We start from the raw sequence: 22,684 nt of genomic DNA, 5'->3' as shown, positions 1-22,684 counted from the left end.
TCCACTTTGGATAAAGGTCTGGTAGTTTTTTATAAAAGTAAATACACATCTACTCCATGACCCAGCAGTTCTACTCCTAGGTGTTTACCCAAGAGAAATGAAAACATAAGTTCACAAAAATACTTGTACAAGAGTATTCATAGTAGCTCCAAACTGGAAACACTCCAGGCGTCCATCAGCAGGAGAGTAGGTAAACAAACTGGTATGTCCAAACAGCAGAATACTATCCAACGATAAAAAGGAACCAACTATGGATACACAAAACATGGATGAGTTTCACAGTCAGGCTGAGCAGGAAAGAAGCTTTGCCTAAGAGAACACATATTATATGATTTCATTTATGTGAATTCTAAAACAAGCAACACTTATCAATTGCTGGAAAAAAGCCCAGAATGGTGTTTACCTCTAAGGTGGTGGTTGTGGGGATTGGGAGGGGGCACAAGAGAACTTGATAGGATGGTGGTAATGTTCTGTATCTTACTAGGGACTTGGATCATACAGAATGTAGTTGTCAAACAACCCCCCCCCTTTTTTAAATTTTTTAAAAATTTAGTTAACATACAGCATATTAGTTGTAGGTGTACAATATAGTGATTCATCAGTTCCATACAACACCAAGTGCTCATAACAAGTGCATTCCTTAATCCCCATCACTTGTTTCACCAGTCCCTCTACCCACCTCACTTCTGGTAACCATCAGTTTGTTCCCTGTAGTTAAGAGTCTTTTGTCTGTCTCTCTGTCTCTGTCTGTCTGTCTCTCTTTTTCCTTTGCTCATTTGTTTCTTAAATTCCACACATGAGTGAGATCATATGGTATTTGTCTTTCTCTGACTGCCTTATTTAACTTAGCATTGTATTCTCTAGCTCCATCCATGTTGCAAATAGCAAGACTTCATTCTTTTTTATGGCTGAGTAATATTCTGGTGTGTGTGTGTGTGTGTGTGTGTGTGTGTGTGTGTGTACACATGCGCACACACACACACACACACACACACTACTTTATCCATTCATCAATTGGAGGACACTTGGGCTATTTCCATAACTTGGCTATTGTGTATAATACTGTAAGCATTCTGGTGCATGTATCCCTTTGAATTAGTATTTTTGTATTCTTTGGGTGAATACCTAGTAGCGCAATTCTGGATTGTACGGTAGTTCTTCTTTTTCTTTTTCTTTCTTTTTTTTTTTTTTTTTTTAAGATTTTACTTTTAAGTGATCTCTACACCCAGTGTGGGGCTTGAACTCACAACCCCGAGATCAAGAGTTGCATGCTCTACCGACTGAGCCAGCCAAGCACCCCAGTAGTTCTATTTTTAACTTTTTGTGGAACCTTCATACTGTTTTCAGAGTGGCTGCACCAGTTTACATTCCCACCAACAGTGCAAGAGGGTGGTTCTTTCTCCACATCCTTGCCAACACCTGTTGTTTCTTGTGTTGTTGATTTTAGCCATTCTGGTAGGTGTGAGGTGATATATCACTGTAGTTTTGATTTGCATTTCCCAGGTAAGTGATGTTGAGCATCTTTTCATGTCTTTTGGCCATCTGTATGTCTTCTTTAGAAAAAATGTCTATTCATGTCTTCTGCCCCTTTTTGGATTATTTGTTCTTTGGCTGTGATGGTCAAAACCTGTGTAATGGCACATTAGAGACTTGTGTATTTCATTAAGTGTAATTTTTCCCCTCTGTTTTAGTTATTATGCATGATGAAGTGTTTAGGAGTGAAGTGTACATACTGACATCTAGAACTTGAAATGCGTTTAAAAAATAAGTGGTGAATAGATACAAGATATAGTAGAATGTTAACGGTAGAATCTAGGTGAATTTCTGGATGTTCATTGACATTTGACCTTACTGTGTATGTATAAACAATGCTAATAAATACTAAAGAAAAAAATATATGCATACATTTATGTGTTTCTCCTGACTGCTTTCCACCAGTTGTGGAGTCTCTCCTATAGAGAATGATTAGTGATTGTTTTATCAGTTTTCCTACTAGTCCTGTTTCAGTGCATTTAGATATATGTATATACTTATTTGTGTATGTGTATATATATGGAATATGTAGGAATAAGTAATTTTCCACTTTTACATGAGTAATAGGAAGAATGTATGTTTTTAAACTTGCTTTCTCCCTTCCCCTGTCACTTAATGTGATTTGACTGTGTTTCCATGTCAGTATTTATTTCATTCCTTTGAATCATTGTATAATCCATAGTGGAGAGATATATATCCAAGACATATATTTTTTGTTATGAATATTGAGATTGTTTCCAGTATTTCTCTTAAAAATTGCTGCTCTGCATGTGTGCCACAATTTATCTAGGCTAGATACTGAATATGGCACTTTATGGTAGTGGAATTACCACTTTATAGTATATGCTTTTTTTTCTTTTTTAACTCGAGAGAGCACAAGTGTGGGAGAGGGGCAGAGGGAGATAATGAGAGAGCATCTTAAGCAGGCTCCTTGCTGAGCCTGGTGTGGGGCTTGATCCCACAACTCTGGGATTATGACCTGAGCCGAAATGGAGTTGGACACTCAACTGACTGAGCCACCCAGGTGCCCTAGTATATGCTTATTTTTATATTAACATTTACTGTCCTCCAAAAAAGCTGTACCAATTTATACTTCCACCAGCAGTGGATGAATGGACCAGTTTCCCTTCAACTTTCTGAGCACTGGATATTATTACTCTTTAAAAAAATTTTTTTTGCCAGTTTGATGGGAAGGTAACATCTGGTTGGTTTATTTTGCAATCTCTCTGATAACTACACCTGAGCATATTTTTGTTTGCCCAGTTTCCTTTTTTTTTTTTTTTTTACAGTCCCTCATCTCTTTGCTCCCTTTTGTCTAATTAAATAATTAATTTTGATGCAGAGACAGTGCAGGTGGGGGAGGGGCAGAGACAGAATCATAAGCAGGCTCCCAGCTGCCAGCCCAGAGCCCAGGGGAGGACTTGAACTTGGGAAACTGTGAGATCATGACCTGAGCCCAAACCAAGAATCAGGGGCCTAACCAACTGAGCCACCAGGTGCCTCTCTTAATTTGTTTATTTAAAAATACTTGTTTTTCATTAACATTATCACAGATTTAACATTTTTTTATAATTTATTTAGTGTATTCACTTTGGGAGAGAGCACCTACGCAAGTTTGGGGAGGGGCAGAGGGAGAGAGAATGAATACCAAGCAGGCTCTGCACCATCAGCGCAAAGCCTGGTGTGGGGCTTGAACTCACAAACTGCAAGATCGTGATCTGAGCCAAAGTCGGTCGCTTAACTGACTGAGCCACCAGAAGTTTAATAGTCTTAATGGGCTCTTCCTAATCACTTACCCCAAAATATGTTGAATAATCCATCATTTCCTCACTGATCTGAATTGCCAACTTTCTTACATACAAAACTTCGTCCTGCGGATCGTTTCTTGGATTTTGTTGATTTGTGTCTCTGTTCCTGTGTCCTTATCACACTGTAGTATGTAAGCTGTATGTGAGCGTTTGTAAAGTAAAATACATGTGTGAGGCACGCCTCCTCGGTGGCGCAATCAGTTGAGCATCCGACTCTTGATTCTTGAGATTCTCTCACTTCCTGTCCCTCTGCCTCTCTCCTCATGCACATGCATTCTCTGTCTCTAAAATAAAAAATAAAGTGGTGAAATTTGTGTGGATACTGAGTGTCCAGTTTTGGTATCACATAGGCTGGCCTTAAAGTAGGGGTGCCTGGGTGGCTCAGTCGCTTAAGTATCTGACTCTTGATCTCAAGCTCAGGTCTTGATCTCAGGGTGGTGAGTTCAAGCTCTGTGTTGGGCTCCACGCTGGGCATGAAGCCTAGTTTAAAACACAACAAAACACTTAGGTAACTTACAGGGCATACTAAAAATATAGTTTATCTGTAGAAAGAGTCTATTCTCTGAAAATTGGGAGAACAGTTAAAGCCATTTGGATGTGTATGTGTTTTAGGGGTAGAGCTCTGTTTATTTTTCTTAAAAACTTCTGATTTGGAAGTGTTTATTTCCCAAAAAAATCATATTTCATTTATTCTCAAGTTTGCTAATTAAAACTGGTTTTACTGATCAAGTTAAATATTTTTGCATTTCTATTTTCATCTTTATTCTTCCCTTTCCTTGAATTTATTTTAGTCTTGAATTAAAAACCTGGCTTGTTGTTGTTGTTAATCTTGTGTTTTAGTGAATGAACATAAGGATTTTTGTTTGCTTTCTGCTCTGAATATATTATTGTTTTGAATTTTGAATATTTCAGGTTTCATTGTCTTTTTTCTTAATTTTTTAAATGTTTTATTTATTTTTGAGACAGAGAAAGAGAGACGGAGTACTAGCAGGGGAAGGGCAGAGAGAGAGAGAGAGAGAGAGAGAGAGAGAGAGAGAGAATGAATCCGAAGCAGGCTCCAGGCTCTGAGCTGTCAGTGCAAAGCCTGACGCGGAGCTAGAACTCATGAACCATGAGATCATGCCCTGAGCCATAGTTGGAAGGTTTAACTGACTGAGCCACCCAGGCATTCTTTTTCTTTTTTTTTCTTTTAACGTTTATTCATCTTTGATGATGGAGAGAGACAGAGCGTGTCAGGGGGAGGGGCAGAGATAGAGGGAGACACAGAATCCGAAGCAGGCTCCAGGCTCCGAGCTGTTGGGACAGAGCCTGATGCAGGGTTGGAACCCCCAGACGGTGAGATCATGACATGAGCTTAAGTCAGATGCTTAACTGACTGAGCCACCCAGGCATCCCAGATTTGTCTTTTTAATCCAAGGACTAAATAGAAATCCATTTTCTAAATTTTTGTTTTAATTTCTAATATATTTACTTAAATTTTAAAGAATGTGGCTTTGATTTTTTTTTTTAAGTTTATAAATTTGGGTTTTTTTGTGTTTTGTAACTTGTCATGATCCCTTTTAGGGACAGTGTTGCAAGTTTGTAAAGAGTTTATTTTCTGGTGGCTACAAAAGTTCTGCATATATTAGGTAACTGTTAGTTGTGTTTTAAAAATAGTTACTGTCCTTTTTGTTATTACTTACTTCATGTGTGGATTTTTGGGAGAGCTATGTTAATAGGATTGAGGTAATTTTGTAATTTTGCCTTTGCTTTACGTATTTTAAGCGATTTAGCATCACAAAGGCTCATGGTTGTTATGCTGCATCTTCTTGATGTGTTTGTATTTTTATTAATAAGAAACATGTTTGTACTGTTCATGCTTTTTGACTTGAATTCTAGTTTGCTTAGAGTCATAATGTTACATCTAGATTTCTTTTTGTTAGGCAAGACCTACTTTGTTTTCAACCATTAGGTGGTATAATTTTAGGTTTTCTTCCATAATAGCATTCAGTGGATTTTTTTAGCTCACTTTAAGAATGTTTTTTAGGGGCGCCTGGGTGGCTCAGTTGGTTAAGCGGCCCGGGTCATGATCTCGTGGTTTGTGAGTTTGAGCCCCGGGTCGGGCTCTGTGCTGACAGCTCAGAGCCTGGAGCCTGCTTCCCACTCTGTGTCTCCTTCTCTCTCTGCCCCTCCCCCACTTGTGCTCTGTCTCTCTCTATCAAAAATAAATAAAATGTAAAAAAAAAAAAAATTAAAGAATTTTTATTATTTGACTTAATTTTTTTGTCATATTATTTTTGGATTTTGTTATTAAATTTAAACAAATTAAAATTTTTAACTTTATATAAAATATTAATGAATATAGTGACAAAAGGAGATCATTGCTTACCTGGCAAATGATGTGTGGATTGCAGAGGGGCACAAGGGCTCTTTGGAAGTGATAGAAATGTTCTGTATCTTTCGTGGTAGTTTCACAGATTATGCAACTGTCAAAACTCATTGGGATTATACAGTTAAAATTGATAAAAGTTATTCTATCTAAATTATTCCTCAAACCTGAAAAGGAAAAGAAATTAAAATCAACACTTAGATTTTGCCAGTAAGTCTTACTGGTTGCTTTGCTCACCATTGTTTTATGTATTCTTCCTCTTAGATTTTTAAAGAAAACTTTAAAAAATGGAAATACGCAATTATATTAACTTATTTTGGAATTCAGTCTATGATCTTTGTCCTCTTTTTGTGAAGTTAGATATTATGTAAATAAACTGTTTTTCAAAAAAAGAAAAGAATGATGGTGTGCTAGAACTCAAATCCTCCTTGGCTACATCCCCAGTCCCAATCCTGAACCCTTCTTCCCTTATTCAGAGGTCATTGCTGTTTATGAATTTGATTTGCAAGTTTCTGTTCCATTAACAAAGACTCTATTTTATGTATATTTATAGAAATATAATTCTTCTGAGTGTTTTAAATTTAAGTATGTGGTACATATCATCTTGAGATTTTTTTCCACTTGGAGTTTTTGAAATCTGTTTCATTCCTTTTTTAATAACTGTTTATAGTTCTCCATTGTGTATTATGTTTTATTTCTTTGCTTTGTTTGAGGACACTTGCATTGCTAGCAGTTTTTTTGCTATTGCCCTTCAGTTTTTTGTATTGCATAACCAATTCTTACAGTTAGGATATGAGGTTAGTAAATTTTCTGAGTCTTTGTATGTCTGGAGATGTCCTTTTGTTTATTTAGTTGGTTGATCTTTTAGTTTACAATCATTCTTCCTCAGTTTGGAATATATCTCATTTTTGGCCAAGAAGATTCAATTACAGTTCTCTGTCTTAGGTACAGCCTGTTTTATTTTTTTAGAAGCATTAAGAAATTTCCTCTTGTTGGTATTCTGAAATGTTTCTAGGTATTGGATGTTTTCCAGCATTTTTCAGTCTTTTCCAGTCTAGACTCAAAATTTGTTACTTCTTTGAGCATTCTTTCACTTCTCTTTTCTGATGGAATTCCTATTAGATTTGTTGATGATATTCTGGTTCTGTCCCCCATATCTCAACAATTTCCATACATTCCCTCCCTCCTTTTGGGGATTGTTGTAGAAAATCTTGGCTTGATCTTTTAGCTCATTGAATTTTTCCTTAGCTGGCCAATTCACTAGGTTAGTCTTCTGTTTTTGTTATTTATTTATTTGTTTTTGGGAATAATTTTTGTTAAGTTTTTATTTATTTATTTTGAGAGAGAATGAATGCAATTGAGAGTGGGAGAGGGGCAGAGAGAAAGAGAATCCCAGGTAAGCTCCACACTGTCAGAGCAGAGCCTGATGCTGGGCTTGAATCCATGAACTGTGGGATCATGACCTGAGCTGAAACCAAGAGTCGGATGCTTAACCAACTGAGCCACCCAGGGCCCCCTCCTGTATTTGTTTTTTTAAACAGCTTTATTGAAGTATAATTGACATATAGTAAGCTGTACATATTTAAAGTGTACAACTTGAGTTTTGACATACACTGGCATATATGTGTATATAATAGTGTACTCATGAAACTATGACTAAACAAGATAACAACCATAATCATTACCCCCAAATTTCCTATTGCCCCTTTGTAATTGATCCTCTCTCCCTACCTCCCAAATCTCCAGGCAAAAATAGATCTGCTTTTGACACTTCAGTTTGTCTTTTCTGAAAAATTTTTTTAAATTAATTTGTTTTTTTTTAATTTTTTTTAACGTTTATTTATTTTTGAGACAGAGAGAGACAAAGCACGAACAGGGGAGGGGCAGAGAGAGAGGGAGACACAGAATCTGAAACAGGCTCCAGGCTCTGAGCTGTCAGCACAGAGCCCGACGCGGGGCTCGAACTCACGGACCGTGAGATCATGACCTGAGCCGAAGTCCGACGCTTAACCGACCGAGCCACCCAGGCGCCCCTGTATTTTCTGAAATTTTAAAAACATGGAATGTAGTTTATACTCTGTGTGTGCAAGAAGGGGATGACTTCTTTCATTTAGTATGATTATTTTGAGAAATAGTTTAAGAATAGTATTCCATTGTATGGATATACCAGAATTTACTTATTAATTTATTCGTTGATGTGCATATGGATTGCTTGTACTTTTTAATAATTACAAATAAAGCATCTATGAATATCCTTATACCTTACTTTCCGAACATGTGCTTTTTATTTTTCTTGGTTAAATATCTAGGAACGGATTAGCTGGATCCTATCATAGATGTATGTTGCTAATTTCAAAAAATTGTCAAACTGTTTTTCTAAAATAGGGCTTTTATTTCTTGTATACTCCTACTAGCAGTGTGCAAGAGTTCAGTTGCTCCACTCCTGAGCCACCACTTGGTACTGTCAGTCTTAAAGTTTCCAGCATTTTTGGTGGGCATGAGCTAGTGGTGTTGGTTTGCCCTTCCTTGATGACTAGTGATGTTGAGCACCTTTTCTTGAGCTTATTTTTTGCAATCCTTACATCTTTGATGAAGTTTTGTTTCAAAACTCTTGTGCATTAAAAAAAAATTTGTTGTAAGAGTTCTTTGCTAATTCTAGGGGCAAGGAAGTCCTTTGTTGGTTACATGTTTTGTAAAAGTTTTCTCCCAGTCTCTGGTTTGCTGTTTTATTTTCTTAGGTGTCTGGATTTTTCTTTAGAGTTTAACTCTTCTCCAGGTCAGCTTATCTAATGAGCTTTTTATTTTAATAATCAGAATATGAAATCTGATTTTTAAAAATTGTCCTTTCACCTTCTGTATTTTAAATTCACTATTTTTTCCCTTTTGTTTTATTTGCACCCACTTCTTCTGGGTATTACTTTTCTTTGTTGAGCTTGGTACTTTATCAGATTAGCTTTTTCTGAAATCTTTGGTACTTATTGGGTGTGTACTCCTGCTCTTTGTATTTAGACTTTCCTCTCTCGAGAAACGGAACTGTAGGTAGCAAATGTTAGCCGAGAGCCGGTCTAGATATGGGAACTCTCTACTCCGTTAGGTTTTCACCAATCCTTCCAGACATTGCCAAGTTTTTCAGCCCAAGCATCCATACTCCCTGCTCCCACTTTGGAGTAGATGTTATTGCTACTATTAGTAGTTGCTTGACACTGGGAGCAAGTGTGTATTGGGGGGTAGGAGCAAAGTTGCACCCAATCTGGCTGTGCCTCCTATGGAGTCCGCTAGTCCTCTGGTCTTTGACTCAGAGCTCACTCCTCTTCTTCATCTTTGGTGAGCCAACTCACTTATTCCTGGAGGCCTTCTCTGATGAAATCCTTTTCTTTCCTCTCCCTGCTAGAGACAGTTCTTTCTTTCTTTCTCTCTCTCTCTCTCTTTCTCTTTTTTCTTCTAGCCCTTGATGTCTATAATTTTTTGCTTATAGGTCTGTCACTTGTGATAACTGAACTCTTGGAGAGAAGGAACAGATCTTACTCTTTGTAAATTTCTATCACCTGGAGCAACACAGAATGCTTGAAAGATAGATTTTTCAGACATTGGGAGTTTTGATTATGAAAGGTAACAACTTGGAGCATGTGGCTGGCTCAGTCAGTAGAGCTTGTGCCTTTTGATCTCACGGTTGTAAGTTCACGCTCCACGTTGGGTGTAGAGATTACTTAAAAATAAAATCTTGGGGTACCTGGATAGTTTAGTCATTTAGGTGTCTGACTCTTGACTGGTTCAGGTCATGATCTCATGGTTGTGAGATCTAGTCCCGCATTGGGCTCTGTGCTGAGTGCTGAGCCTGCTTGGGATTCTCTCTCCCCTTCTCTCTCTGCTCCTTCCCCACTCACGCTCTGTCTCTTTCTGTCTCTCTCTCAAATATGAGTAAACGTTAAAAACATTTTTTTAAATTAAAATCTTAAAAAAGTTAACAACTTGAGGCCCGCCAGGAAGAGCAGACCAGGTAAAGGTACCACATGGAGAGGTACTGCTCTGAATGTTTCTCTTATGGTAGGTTAATCTTCAGCAGGTTATTTAATCTTATTTAGTTATTTTATGCTACCATGATTTTAATAAATTATAAAATATGAGTGCAAGTGTACATATACATTTTTTTATTATAAAGATAGTATATGCCCATTAGTTTAAGAAAACTTTTTTAGGGGGAACAAATGTTTTGTGTGTGTGTTTTTTTTTAAGATTTTTAAGTAATCTCCACACCCAATGTGGGGCTCAGATTTAACAGCCCTGAGATCAAGAGTCACATGCTCCACCGACTGAGCCAGCCAGGCACCCTGGAACAAATAATTTTTTGAACAAGTGGTACTGGGAAAACTGGATATCCACATGCAAAACAATGAAATTGAACCCCTTCGTTATACCTTATACAAAAATGAACTGAAAATAGATCGAAGACCCAAACCTAAGAGCTAAAAAATCTTAGAAGAAAACATAGATGCGTGTCTTCATAACTTTGGATTAGGCAGTGGTATCTTTTTTTTTTTCTTCATTCTTTTTTTTTTTTTTAACGTTTATTTATTTTTGAGACAGAGACAGAGCATGAACAGGGGAGGGTCAGAGAGAGAGGGAGACACAGAATCAGAAATAGGCTCCAGGCTCTGAGCTGTCAGCACAGAGCCTGACGCAGGGCTCGAACTCATGGACTGTGAGATCATGACCTGAGCCGAAGTCGGACGCTTAACCGACTGAGCCACCCAGGCGCCCGTAGGCAGTGGTATCTTAAATATGACACCAAAAACAAACAACCAAGAAAAAAATAGATGAATTAGACTAGTCAAGATTAAGAACTTTTCCAGGGTGCATGGGTGGTTCAGTCGGTTAAGCATCTAACTCTAGATTTTGGCTCAGGTCATCATGATTTCACCAACATTGAGCAGTGGAGAGCCTGCTTGGGATTCTCTCTGCACTCCCCCCCCCCCACCTCCAACTTCACTTGCTTGCGATAATACATAAATATATGTATTTATATACATATAAATAACATTTCTAAGTTTTAAAAAATTTAAGAACTTTTCTGCTGTTTTTTTTTTTTTTTAATATTTATTTATTTGTGAGAGAGAAAGACACAGTGCAAGTTGGGGAGGGGCAGAGAGAGGGAGACACAGAACATGAAGCAGGCTCCAGGCTCTGAGCTGTCAGCACAGGGCCAGTTGCGGGGCTCAAACCCACGAGATGTAGGATCATGACCCGAGCCGAAGTCGGACGCTTAACTGACTGAGCCACCCAGGCACCCCTAGAACTTTTCTGCTTTTTAAAAAAGTTTCTAAAATGTTTATTTTTGAGAGAGAGAGAGACAGAGCACAAGTGGGGGAGGGGCGGAGAGAAGGGGAGACAGAGAGTCTGAAGCAGGCTCCAGCCTCCAAGCTGTCAGCACAGAGCTGGTCATGGGGCTCAAACCCATGAATTGTGAGATCATGACCTGAACCAAAGTCAGATGCTTAACCAACTGAGGCACCCCAACAATTTTTCTGCTTTAAAGGACACTATCGTGAAAGCGAGAAGCAACCCATAGAATTGGAGTCAACAGATATCTGATTAGAGGCTTGTATCTGTACTATATATAAAGAACCTTAGAACTCAAATAAAAAGATAACCCAATTTAAAAATGGGTGTAATACAGGATGTAAATACACAGTTCTCCAAAGAACATACCAATGGCTGATAAGCTCATGAAAAGATACTCAACATCATTAGCCATTAGAGAAATGCCAGTTAAGCCCACAATGAGATACCACTTCACACCTACTAGTATGGCTGTATAAAAAGACAAGAAGTGCTGAGGAGAATGAGGACAAATTGGAACCCTGCTGGTGAGAATGTAGAATGGTACAGCTGCCTTGGAAAACAGTCTGGTACTTAATCTAAGTTACTATAAAACCTAACAATTCCAGTCACAGGTGAATGGACTGTGAATTATACCTCAATAAAAAGCCACTTTTAAAAATTCAAATATACAGGGGCGCCTGGGTGGCTCAGTCGGTTAAGCGTCCAACTTCGGCTCAGGTCATGATCTCGCGGTTCGTGAGTTCAAGCCCCGCATCAGGCCCCTGTGCTGACAGCTCAGAGCCCGGAGCCTGTTTCAGATTCTGTGTCTCCCTCTCTCTGACCCTCCCCCATTCATGCTCTGTCTCTCTCTGTCTCAAAAATAAATAAACGTTAAAAAAAAAAAAATTCAAATATACAAAAGATTTTGAACTTGCACTTTTCTATGCCATTGTGTTTTTTTATTATTATTATACTTGCCTCTCTTTAAAAAAATTTTAACTGTGAACAGAATGCTAATTTATTTACAAAGAGGAAGTAGTTTCTAGCCATCAGAACTCTGAGGAGAGGAGTCTTTGTAGTACCTAGGTACCATCAGGTAACTAGGAAGTTTGCAGAAGTTAGGGAATCAGATCACATGGTCTTAAAGTGTGTTGAGAGGATATGTATGTTCGGGCCTTGATAAAGCCTAGTAACTCCGTTGTGCCCAGGTTATGTGTGCTGGTATTGTGGAATAAAGAATTTTTATGGTCTTTTCCCAGGTGCCTCGAGTTTTGAAAAACCCTTGGAATTTCCAGACTGGAGTGTCTATGTTATGCTAGCAGAGTGACTCCTGGTGGGCCCCTTAGTAGCTTCCCTGGAGGCTGATCCTTAGAAAGACCAACCCTATGATTAGAGGGCTGGGACTTTGAGCTAACCTGACTGAAGGGAGGGAAGAAGAGGGGGCTGGAGATTGGGTTTAATTACATGGCCAGTGATTTAATCACACTCACATAATAAAACCCCGGTAAAAACTCTAGACCCTGAAGCTTAGTGGAGCTTCCAGGTTTGGGAGCAGATTAATGTGTTGGGAGGGTGATTCCCAGAACATTCCTGGAAGATTGGGTGTCAGAGACTGCATTCCATCCCAGACCCCTCTCTGTTTGTGTGGGTGTCCTTTATAACTAATCTTAAGTAGAGCCCTTTCTGGGTTCTGAGTCATTGTAGCCAATTCTGAAATCTGAGGGAGCATTGCGGATCTCCTAGATTGGTAGCCAGTTGGTTAGAAGTTCAGGTGGCATCTGAAGTAAGGGCATTCTTGTGGAGGGCCATGCCCTAAGCTAGTGGAGTCTGTGCTACCCTGGGTGGTTAGTGCTGGAACTGGATTGTTGAACACCCGTCAGGGTTGAAACAAAGTGGCCGGTCAGGACCTATTTCTCCTTCCCTTGGGTGATACAGAATAAACCTTGGCCAGATTTTTTGCTGTTTAGTTTTCTTTTATAGAATCCACATTAATCTCATTTATGAAAACATTTTTTTTAGAGTAAAATGCAATTGATTAGGTTAAGACTTAAACCTTAAATTTAGCCTTAAAGCCTAGTTGCAGCATCATTCCAAAAATATTTCTAGTTTTGTTGTTGGCCTTTTTCCCCTGTGAAGTTTGCTTTTGTCAAATATCTGGACGTTTACTTGCCTTTCTATAATGTGAATAATTAGATAGGTACAACCGTCACCCCTTTTTTTCGTATGGGAGTAGATGCTTGCCCAGGGTCACAGCAGAAAAGTGGTCAGGCCAGGATTTGAGCCTAAGTCTGACTCTAGCATAGCCTGTGCATATACCCACCCTGCTCCATAACCTCCTGCTGCATCTGTCCTGTCACCCTTCCCCTAAACAAAATTAAAATGAGAGAGAAGAAAGGGATTTAAAAGTTGGGGCTTCTCAAGGAACAGAAATGAGAGCAGAGGAAAGTCGGTTCCTGTGTTAGAGAAGGGTAGAGTTTAGTCATTGACAGTTCTGTAATGTGCCCTTAGATCTAAGAGTGTAAGTACAGAAGTAGCATTTGTTGTGCTTCTATATATGCCGTTAGAACAATGTGATAATATAAAAATACCAATTACAACATGAAGCTTTTTGGTATTTGATATTTATTTAAAAATTTTTTTAACATTTATTCAGTTTTGAGAGACAGACATAGACCATGAGCAGGAGAGGAGAAGAGAGAGAGAGGGAGACACAGAACCTCTGTGCTGACAGCTCAGAGCCTGACACAGGGCTCGAACTCAAACTGTGAGATGATGACCTAAGCTGAAGTCGGAGGTTTAACTGACTGAGCCACCCAGGTGCCCTGATATTTATTTGGAATAAACCTCTTTGGTTATAATTCTGTTGACCTCAGACTATTTAAAATGCTGATGTTTCTTCAGAATTTAGTGCATGCCAATTTCTTTTGTTCCTTAATGACTTAAGGAAATTCTTGAAGGATTTTAAGCTGGGAAATATCAGTAGTATAATAAGCACTATTTAGGCTTCATTTGCTGTTTCCTACTTACATTAAGTAAAACTGAGGCAGACGTGGCACACTGAACAGATTATGTCAGCACCATCCATTACTGACTAGGGTGCCTCCAATTTGATCCCCATCAGTATGTTTGCTAAGCCTATCAGCAAACTGCCTCTAAGGAACTATATATAAGAGCGGTAATTGACAACTTGTGTTTTTCTGGTATTTTTCTTAGTAGGAGAAAAGAGGTTAAAAGTTGATAAAGGTAGGGGTACCTGGGTGGTTCAGTTGGTTAAGTGTCAGACTTGGTTTCGGCTAAGGTCACGATCTCACAGTTCGGGAGACCAAGCCCCATGTCAGGCTCTGTGCTGACAGTGTGGATCCTGCTTCGGATTCTCTCTTTCCCTGTCTCTCTGCCCCTCTGCCACTCATACTCTCTCTCAAAATAAATAAATAAACATTAAAAAAAAAAGTTGATGAAGTATTGCTACCCTTGGGAGTGATCCTTCATATATGATATTTGTAAGAGATTAATTTTAAATATTAGGTGTGGGTCTTGGCAAAAGGAATAGATTCAAGTAGAGAAAACTCATTTTAGTGCTGGAAATCACGTCTATATTCTTGTTTCTACACTCCCTACATTCAAAATTGACTTAATAGCCACTAGTATATGGCATCAGATTTGGGACATGGTTATTAATTTGTGTATTTTAAGAACATAACTCTTAATAGGAACTTTCAACACTCTTTTTCATTGTGTAGTGGTTCTTTCGAAAGCCTGTTTGGGTATAGCTTGTTCATGTCTGTTTTATGTTTATTTGCTTTGTAACTTTTTATAAATTTCATTTACATTATTTTTCCTGGAAATTGAAAATCAGATTTTGAAAATGGTATAATATTTTGGGATGACTTAAAAACACAGCTAAATAATTAAACTCTTACCACTTTTGTTTTAAACTTCTCCAGTTTCATACTTACTGCATCAGTCAACATACTACTATGGCCTCATTCCACCTGTTTTTGTAGTTTTATTGAGTGTGGAACAGTCTACACTTGTTACCTTTTATATATTTTTAAAATATTTTTATATAGTATTTTATATAGTATTTTATAATGTATAAATATATATATGTAAATATATATATTTATATAAATATAAATAACATAACCCTGGTCTGTTGAATGCAGGATTTTATCTGTTCCTATAAACATCGAGATCTGAAAGAATCCTTTCTCCTATATCTCATTAAATTAGCTTTTGGACTCTGCATGTGTTTCATTTCCCTGTATAGTAAATTGAGCACTACTTTGATATCGGTCTTCCTTTTCTTTTTCTGCAACAGGATTGCTGTATGTGGTAGGATAGTGATGCTATCTGAAGGTCCTCCTGCTGTCCTATCTTCCTTCTGTTCTCTCGCTCCCTATTTTGGCCTGCTGGTAATTGGGGCAAGGGAGGATGGGTGGATTAAGATGAAATTGCTTTAACTATTTCCCCTTTACTTGAAGGGAGGGATGCAGTCTCCTGCCCACATTTAAGAAATAAAAATTATCTAGTTTTTGGCACAATCTGTTTTGGGGTTGTGGAGTCTTTTAAAAATCAGAAAAACATTGTAGAGCATTTTTCCGGGAGGAGGAAAATGGATATATTAAGAAATATATTATTATAAGAATCTCAAACTCTGAAGGTAATCCTTGCCTGGGGGTGGTGGGAGTCCATAAATTATAGGTCAGGAACCTCTGCTGTAGCCCCTTTGCTGGTGATAGAGTCAGGCAAACAAACAAGTAGATTATTAAGACTGGGAAGTAAAGCTGATGTTAATTCAACTCTGGGGAATTAGTGTTTCTCACTATTGCTGTATCTGGGGATTTATTATCCTTTGATCAATTTTTAAACACTTAAATGTAAATGTGTGGCTTTAACAACATATCCTAATATGTAATCTTCATGGTGAACTCTTCTGATGTTGGAACTTTGAATGTGGACATTTGAGAAAAGTAATTGATTTTAGATGTTCCTAAAATAAATCACTGGCTTGGGATAGATCTGTTTTAGTGTTTCCAGATTTTGAAGTAACAAAAGACTAAGCCCTTGATGTTGAAACTTGGGTATGCCAACTCTTGCTTTGTGCTTAGCAGTAGAAGTGTGAAGTCCCATTGGTTGGGTCACTTGTCCTATCATTGCTTTTGCATGAGCCTTCCACTTGACTAGTGTTTCCTAAACATCATTTATTGAATACCATCTTCATGATTTGCTTTCTGTGCACATTTCCTGGCTGTTAAGTCCATTCACTTTAAAAAACCTTAAACTTATGCAAATAAGTATTGTGAAATATGGGATTGAAGTGCTAATTCCTTTCTGTTTGCCACTTAAAGGAATATGTGCATATAGGGGTTTTATTCCACCTGAAATCATCTTTTATCTTCCTAGAGGACAGCAAGTCCATCTTGGGAGACATTCCCCATGTGCTAGAATTTTAAAGCTCTGACCTTGAACCAGAGTATGATCTGTAGAAGCTAGACTTGAAAGTATCAGTGGAGATGAGGGGTCATGGGATGGGTGGGTCCTGCCTGCTGAAATATCCTTTGCTTGGGCAAATGTGTATTGTTCTGAATATGGAGATATTTGGCTGTGTGCATGGCAAAGCTTGGAATCCTAGCTTTACAACAGTTGGTTTGTTTCTTTAACGTGTCTGCCCTCCCATTACCCCCACACATATGCACTGTGTGTGTGTATCTAAATTTCCTAAGTTTTATTTTCTTTTGCAGGTTTGATCTTGCTCTTCTACCTAGTCTTTTATGGGTTCCTGGCTGCACTCTTCTCATTTACAATGTGGGCTATGCTTCAGACTCTGAATGATGAGGTTCCAAAATACCGTGACCAGATTCCTAGTCCAGGTAATTATATTGCAGTTATTGTGGCTTTTAACAAAATTTGGTTATATTTTTTCTTGACTGTAAATTTTTTACATAGGTAAAAAGTTAAGCCTTAGGGTTAGGTAATGTGAAAATTTTGATTTTTGTTGTTAAATATTTACATACTGATAAAAAGACCTTTTATATTTACATACTGATTTGAAAACCTATTCTATTTACGTAGTGATATAAAGACCTGAGCTGATAAATCTTGAGTCCTTTGCCAGGAATAAGCAGAAATGAATATTGACAATTATAGTGAAGCCAAATTTGATCAGTATGGTCAATGGATGGCTTTTGCGAATATTGTATAGCATTTTCACTTGGCCTTGAGTAATTTACTTACAAAGTAAACATTTTAGCTCTAGCTTGGGCTAGAGCATCAGTCTTACAAAGCTTCATAGTTTTAATTGCTTAATATGGAAGTGGTAAGAAATATTAAATAATGATACATCAGAGAATAAAATGAGTATACTGTTACTGTGTTCAATTCTTCTCTGTTGTCTTAAGGAAAAAATATTCTCCAGGGTTGTCCACTACAGAAGAAAATCTCAACTGAAACACTAATTTGAATGCCAGCTTTACCTTCGTTATTGGACATGGCCGTTCAAGGTGCTGGCACTTTCTATAGAGGAAGATAACAATGTGCAGAACTCCAGTATAAATAATTCCCAAAAATGTGAACAACCTTTAGAGATGCTAGAGAAGGGCAGGCTTCTCATGGAGGACTGGGATTTGGACAGCAGGCAGGGTGGGCAGGCAGGCCAGTGAAGGGACAAGTGTAGTAGAATGTTTCCTTTTGGAGCAGTGGTTCTCATCCATCAGTGATTTGCTCCCCAAGGGCCTTGTGGTTGTATTGGAGACAGTTTGTATTGTTACACCTCGAGAGATGCTGCTAATGAGCAGAGGTCAGGGATGTTGCTTAACATCCTACAAGGCACAGGACAGCCCCCTGCAACAAAGAGTTGTCCAGCCCAAAAGGTCAGTAGTGCTAAGGTTGACGAACCCTGAACTAGATCTTGGCTCATTGTATGGATTTATGAGCCATATCAACAGCCAGACTACACCACTTTCCCCAGCCATCTTTTCTTAAACATTTTGTTCTAATGACTTTTCCTTGGTTTGCTGTTAACATTTGTGTAAACACCAGGAATCACTCTTTTCTCTTTTTTAGTTTATTTGACCAAGTATCAGAGACTAACTCCATACTCATTTTTCCCTAACCTCTCATTGTAGCGTTTTCTTCTACCTAGACTAATTCTAAGATAACTATTTTTCTTGCTAAGTTATGTGACTTTATTACCAGTGAACATGATCTGATCTATTTCAGAAATAAACTGTTTACAATTGCATGAATAATATAAGCAATAAGATGTGTTCCATATATTCAAGTTTCAAACCAAGTTCCTTAAAATTATTTACAAGTATATTATAGTACTTAAAGTCTTATCATTACCTTAAATAAATATATATGTACACACATACATATGTATATATAACACTGGATGAATATACATTAGTTTGTTAAAATATTCTCTTTACAAAGGGATTAAGGATAATATTTTTTCTTCCTACTTGTACGTTCTGCATTATATGCAGTATTTAATATACTGGTTTTTTTGCATTGACCATATTTTATTTTTATTTAAAAAAAAATTTCTTTAACGTTTATTTATTATTGAGAGACAGAGACAGAGTGTGAGCATGGGAGGGGCAGAGAGAGGAGGAGACACAGAATCGGAAGCAGGCTCCAGGCTCTGAGCTGTCAACACAGAGCCCAACGCAGGGCTCGAACTCAAAAACCGCAAGACCACGACCTGAGCCGAAGTCGGATGCCCAACTGACTGAGCCACCCAGGCGCTCCTTAATTTTATTTTTAAATAACATTATTTCCATAATATTGTTTCTACCCGGTAAAATAAATGCTGGTTTGAAATTGGTACATAAAATATACATACATATAACATAAACCCTGCCCATCACACCCCAACAAACATGCACATTGTATGCACACATTCTCATATTCCAGTGGTTTAAATTGTAAGGTGATAGAGGAGTTATTATAGTTTTTGCATTCCATTGATGATCTTCATTTTGAGTAAGATAAGACTTTATTTGGAGGACTTTAGCATACTGTGTAGAAAATCCACCTGTACTGTACATGCCTGCTTTGGTTTTCTACTTAAGAGTTTCAAACACGTTGTTAAATAGCAAGTTGCTAGGGCTCCAAGAGCATTGTTAGGCAAGGTCTAAGAAGTAATGGGTATCAGAAGTTCAGTTTTAGGGGCACCTAGCTGGCTCAGTTGGTAGAATATGTGAGTCTTCATTTTGGGGTTGTAAGGTCAAGCCCCACTTTGGGTGTAGAAATTACTTAAAAAAAATAAAATCTTGGGGCACCTGGGTGGCTCAGTCCGTTGAGCATCCGACTTCGGCTCAGGTCATGATCTCACAGTTCATGAGTTCGAGCCCCACATCAGGCTTTGTGCTGACAGCTCACAGCCTGGAGCCTGCTTTGGATTCTGCCTCCCTCTCTCTCTGCCCCTTCCTGGCTCATGCTCTGTGTCTCTCTCTCTCTCCTTCAAAAATAAACATTAAAAAAAAATTTGCTGGAGAGAGTGTTTAAAAAAATAATAAAATAAAAATATTTTTTAAAAATTCAGTTTTAGACTTTCATGTCTTAAAGTTTTTGCAAATTGAATCATTGAAAAATCCCTTAGGAGCACCTGGGTGGCTTAGCCATTAAGCATTTGACTCTTGATTTTCGACTTAGGTTATGATCTCATGGTTCATGAGATCAAGCCCAAACATTGGGCTCCCTGCTGAACAGCACAGGGCCTGCTTGGGATTTTCTCTCTCCCCTCTCTCAAAATAAATACAATCAGTCAGGTAGGGCTGCCTGGTTGGCTCAGTCAGTGGAGCATCCAGGCTCTTGATTTTGGCTCAGGTCATGATCCCAGGGTGGTGGGATCGAGCTCTGTTGGGCTCTGCACCAAGTGTGGCACCTACTTAAGATTCCCTCTTTCTCTCTTTTCCTCTGCCCCTCTTCCTTGCTCATGTGTGTGCTCTCTCTCACTATCAAAAAAAAAACCATTAGTCATGTAAAGGAATGTAATCTTTTGTATAAAACACAGATATCTTCATGTGTTTCTTTAAAATTTCTTTAGTTTAGGGACATCTGGGTGGCTTCAGTCAGTTAAGCATCCAACTCTTGATTTTGGCTCAGGTCATGATCTCACGGTTTGTGAGTTCGAGCTCCATGTGGGGCTCTGCCCTGACTGTGGAGCCTGCTTGGGATTCTCTCTCTCTCCCTTTCTACCCCTTTCTCACTTGTGCTCTCTGTCTCTCCAAATAAACTTTAAAATAAATACTTAAAAAATTAAAGTAAAATTTCTTTAGCAATCTGAATATTTTATGCTGGGTTTTTCTTAAAATTAGGGGTTTTTAATACATTTATTTGCAAGCTGCCTTGATTCTCTTGCTTTTTTACTTGCAGGATATTATATCCTATTCCTGCTATAAAACCTTAAAAATAAAAGCAAACAATTTCAGACATATACAGATGGTCATTTAATATACTGGACTGTAAGATGTATTATTCATTAAATACTTTTATAAGAAGTCATAAAGTTTTTGCCCAGAGATTTTGCAGTGGATGGAAAATCAGGCATAGGGGATTATCTAAATCCAAGTGATCTCTGGTTTGTTTATGTAAGTGAATAGGGAGTTTAATTGGGAGGTCTTTTGTGTTGAATATATAAGATTTGCTCTGCTATTTAGAAACATTGTTTCATCATATTTGGGTAGCATTGCATCTAGTTTAACTCAAGATCAATGCAAACCAATACAGGCAAGGATTTAAAAGAAACTGGATCTGGGGCACCTGGGTGGCTCAGTCGGTTAAGCGTCTGACTTCGGCTCAGGTCACAATCTCACAGTTCGTGAGTTTGAGCCCCGCGTCGGGCTCTGTGCTGACCGCTCAGAGCCTGGAGCCTGCTTCACATTCTGTGTCTCCCTCTCTCTCTGCCCCTTCCCTGCTCATGCTGTCTCTCTCTCTGTCTCAAAAATAAAAATAAAACATTAAAAAAAATTTTTTTTAATTAAAAAAATAAAAAAAAAAGAAACTGGATCTGATCTAAAATGCTAACACTATTTAAAAAAAACAAAAAATAACAAAAAAAGAACTACAGATCTGTGAGCAGCAGTTTTAATGGAAATTAAAACAACCCTTGTCATTTGTATATTTTCAGATTCAGTGAAAGGCATAGCATCTCTAATAACTTTGATATGAGAAATGTTTAGAGACCAGTGAAAATGTTAGGATTGTTCTTAAGCCTGGGTGCAAGGCTGAATTAATCTAGATTGGATGCTTTTAAAACAAAGAAAGCGTACATTAAAGTTGGAAGCCTGATTATGTTTCCTTAAATATAAATATGCTTACATTTTCTTTTCATAAACTCATGCAACATGTTCTGTATACATGGGTGTTGACTTAATATGAAATTGTTGGTTATATGCCAAATTCAATATGTGAAAACCACATTTGAATTATAGAGCAGTGTTTATTATTGAAGGAAGCATATTCAACCATAGAGTTAAAATTTTATAGGCCTCTTCCATTGAAAAAGTTTTATGTATGTTTCCATACAGTTGTAATTTGAATGACTAAAGTGCTGAGACTGATTTGCTAAAACTTTTCTAATTAATAGCAAATTGACAAAACCTAAAAATATTTGATAGAAAAATGAGTGTAGGAAGTAAAAAGTAAAATTTGCATCTTTTAAAATCAGGAACAGAGCAATTTTAATTTAACTGTAGATTATCAGATTTCGGGGAGGTTTTTAATTGGTAATGCCTGAGATGATTTTGCAGATTTCCAATTCTCTTCATTTTAGATGTCTGTACCTTCATAATCAACTGAGAAGTTCTTGATAATTTCAGCATACCTGTGAACACATTTTTCCATGTAATTTACTGAGATCTGCCCCTCAGGTATAAGAATAAGCAGAAAGAAGGGAATTTGCTGCAGTTAATCTTCCCCCTTTTCTTTTATCTCTGTATAGGACTTATGGTTTTTCCAAAACCAGTAACTGCATTGGAATATTCATTCAGTGCGTCTGATCCAGAGTCCTATCAAAGGTACACTGAAGACCTTAGGAACTTTCTAAAACGTAAGTATATTTTCTTAGAGTGAGGTAAAAGATTTTAGGTACTGAGAAACTGGTACCAAATAATGATTACTTTTAGAAACCTCTTTCTTAGAGTCTGTTTTACCTTTTGTTTTTCTCTTAAACTCAGTCAACTGAGAGGACTGGCAAGTACATTTTATAATTAGTCATGAGAATATTCTAACTTATGGAAAGACATAGGGGTCTAAGCTCAATGGGCAGTTGAATTTGACTTTTCTGTATTAAGTATATGAATAAATCTATTGAGACATGACATTTATATCTGCATTAAAAAGCATTTGACTAATAAAGCAAACTGAATTATACAAAATAATGCCTCTAAGCATTTGGATGTTTTGAATCCAATGTAGTACTTACTTGTGGAGGGAACAAGGAATGATGTTTGTTATTTAAAAACAAAACAAAACCAGGGGTGCCTGCATCGCTCAATTGGTTAAGCATCCAATTCTTGATTTTGGCTAAGGTCATGATCTCCCGGTTTGTGGGTTCAAGTCCTGTGCTAACTGCACTGAGCCTGCTTAGGATTCTCTGTCTCTCTCTCACACACACAAAAATAAATAAGTAAACGTAAAAACAGAA

The 22,684-nt window shown here is 37.7% G+C and overlaps 1 protein-coding gene across 1 annotated transcript in view; it reads left to right on the top strand.

Moving 5' to 3' along the window:
- ATP1B3 (ATPase Na+/K+ transporting subunit beta 3) overlaps nucleotides 1-22,684 on the top strand; it is a 45,381-nt gene that overhangs the window by 10,360 nt on the left and 12,337 nt on the right. Inside the window, exons 2-3 of the mRNA XM_042998602.1 lie at nucleotides 16,773-16,901; nucleotides 21,980-22,087. Coding sequence (XP_042854536.1) covers nucleotides 16,773-16,901; nucleotides 21,980-22,087 — 237 coding nt within the window. The remainder of the gene's footprint in view (nucleotides 1-16,772; nucleotides 16,902-21,979; nucleotides 22,088-22,684) is intronic.

Source organism: Panthera tigris, chromosome C2 (assembly GCF_018350195.1).
Source record: "Panthera tigris isolate Pti1 chromosome C2, P.tigris_Pti1_mat1.1, whole genome shotgun sequence".
NCBI classification, from domain to species: domain Eukaryota; kingdom Metazoa; phylum Chordata; class Mammalia; order Carnivora; family Felidae; genus Panthera; species Panthera tigris.
The sequence above is the reverse complement of the archived record's forward strand: the minus strand, read 5'-3'. Positions and strand labels throughout refer to the sequence as shown.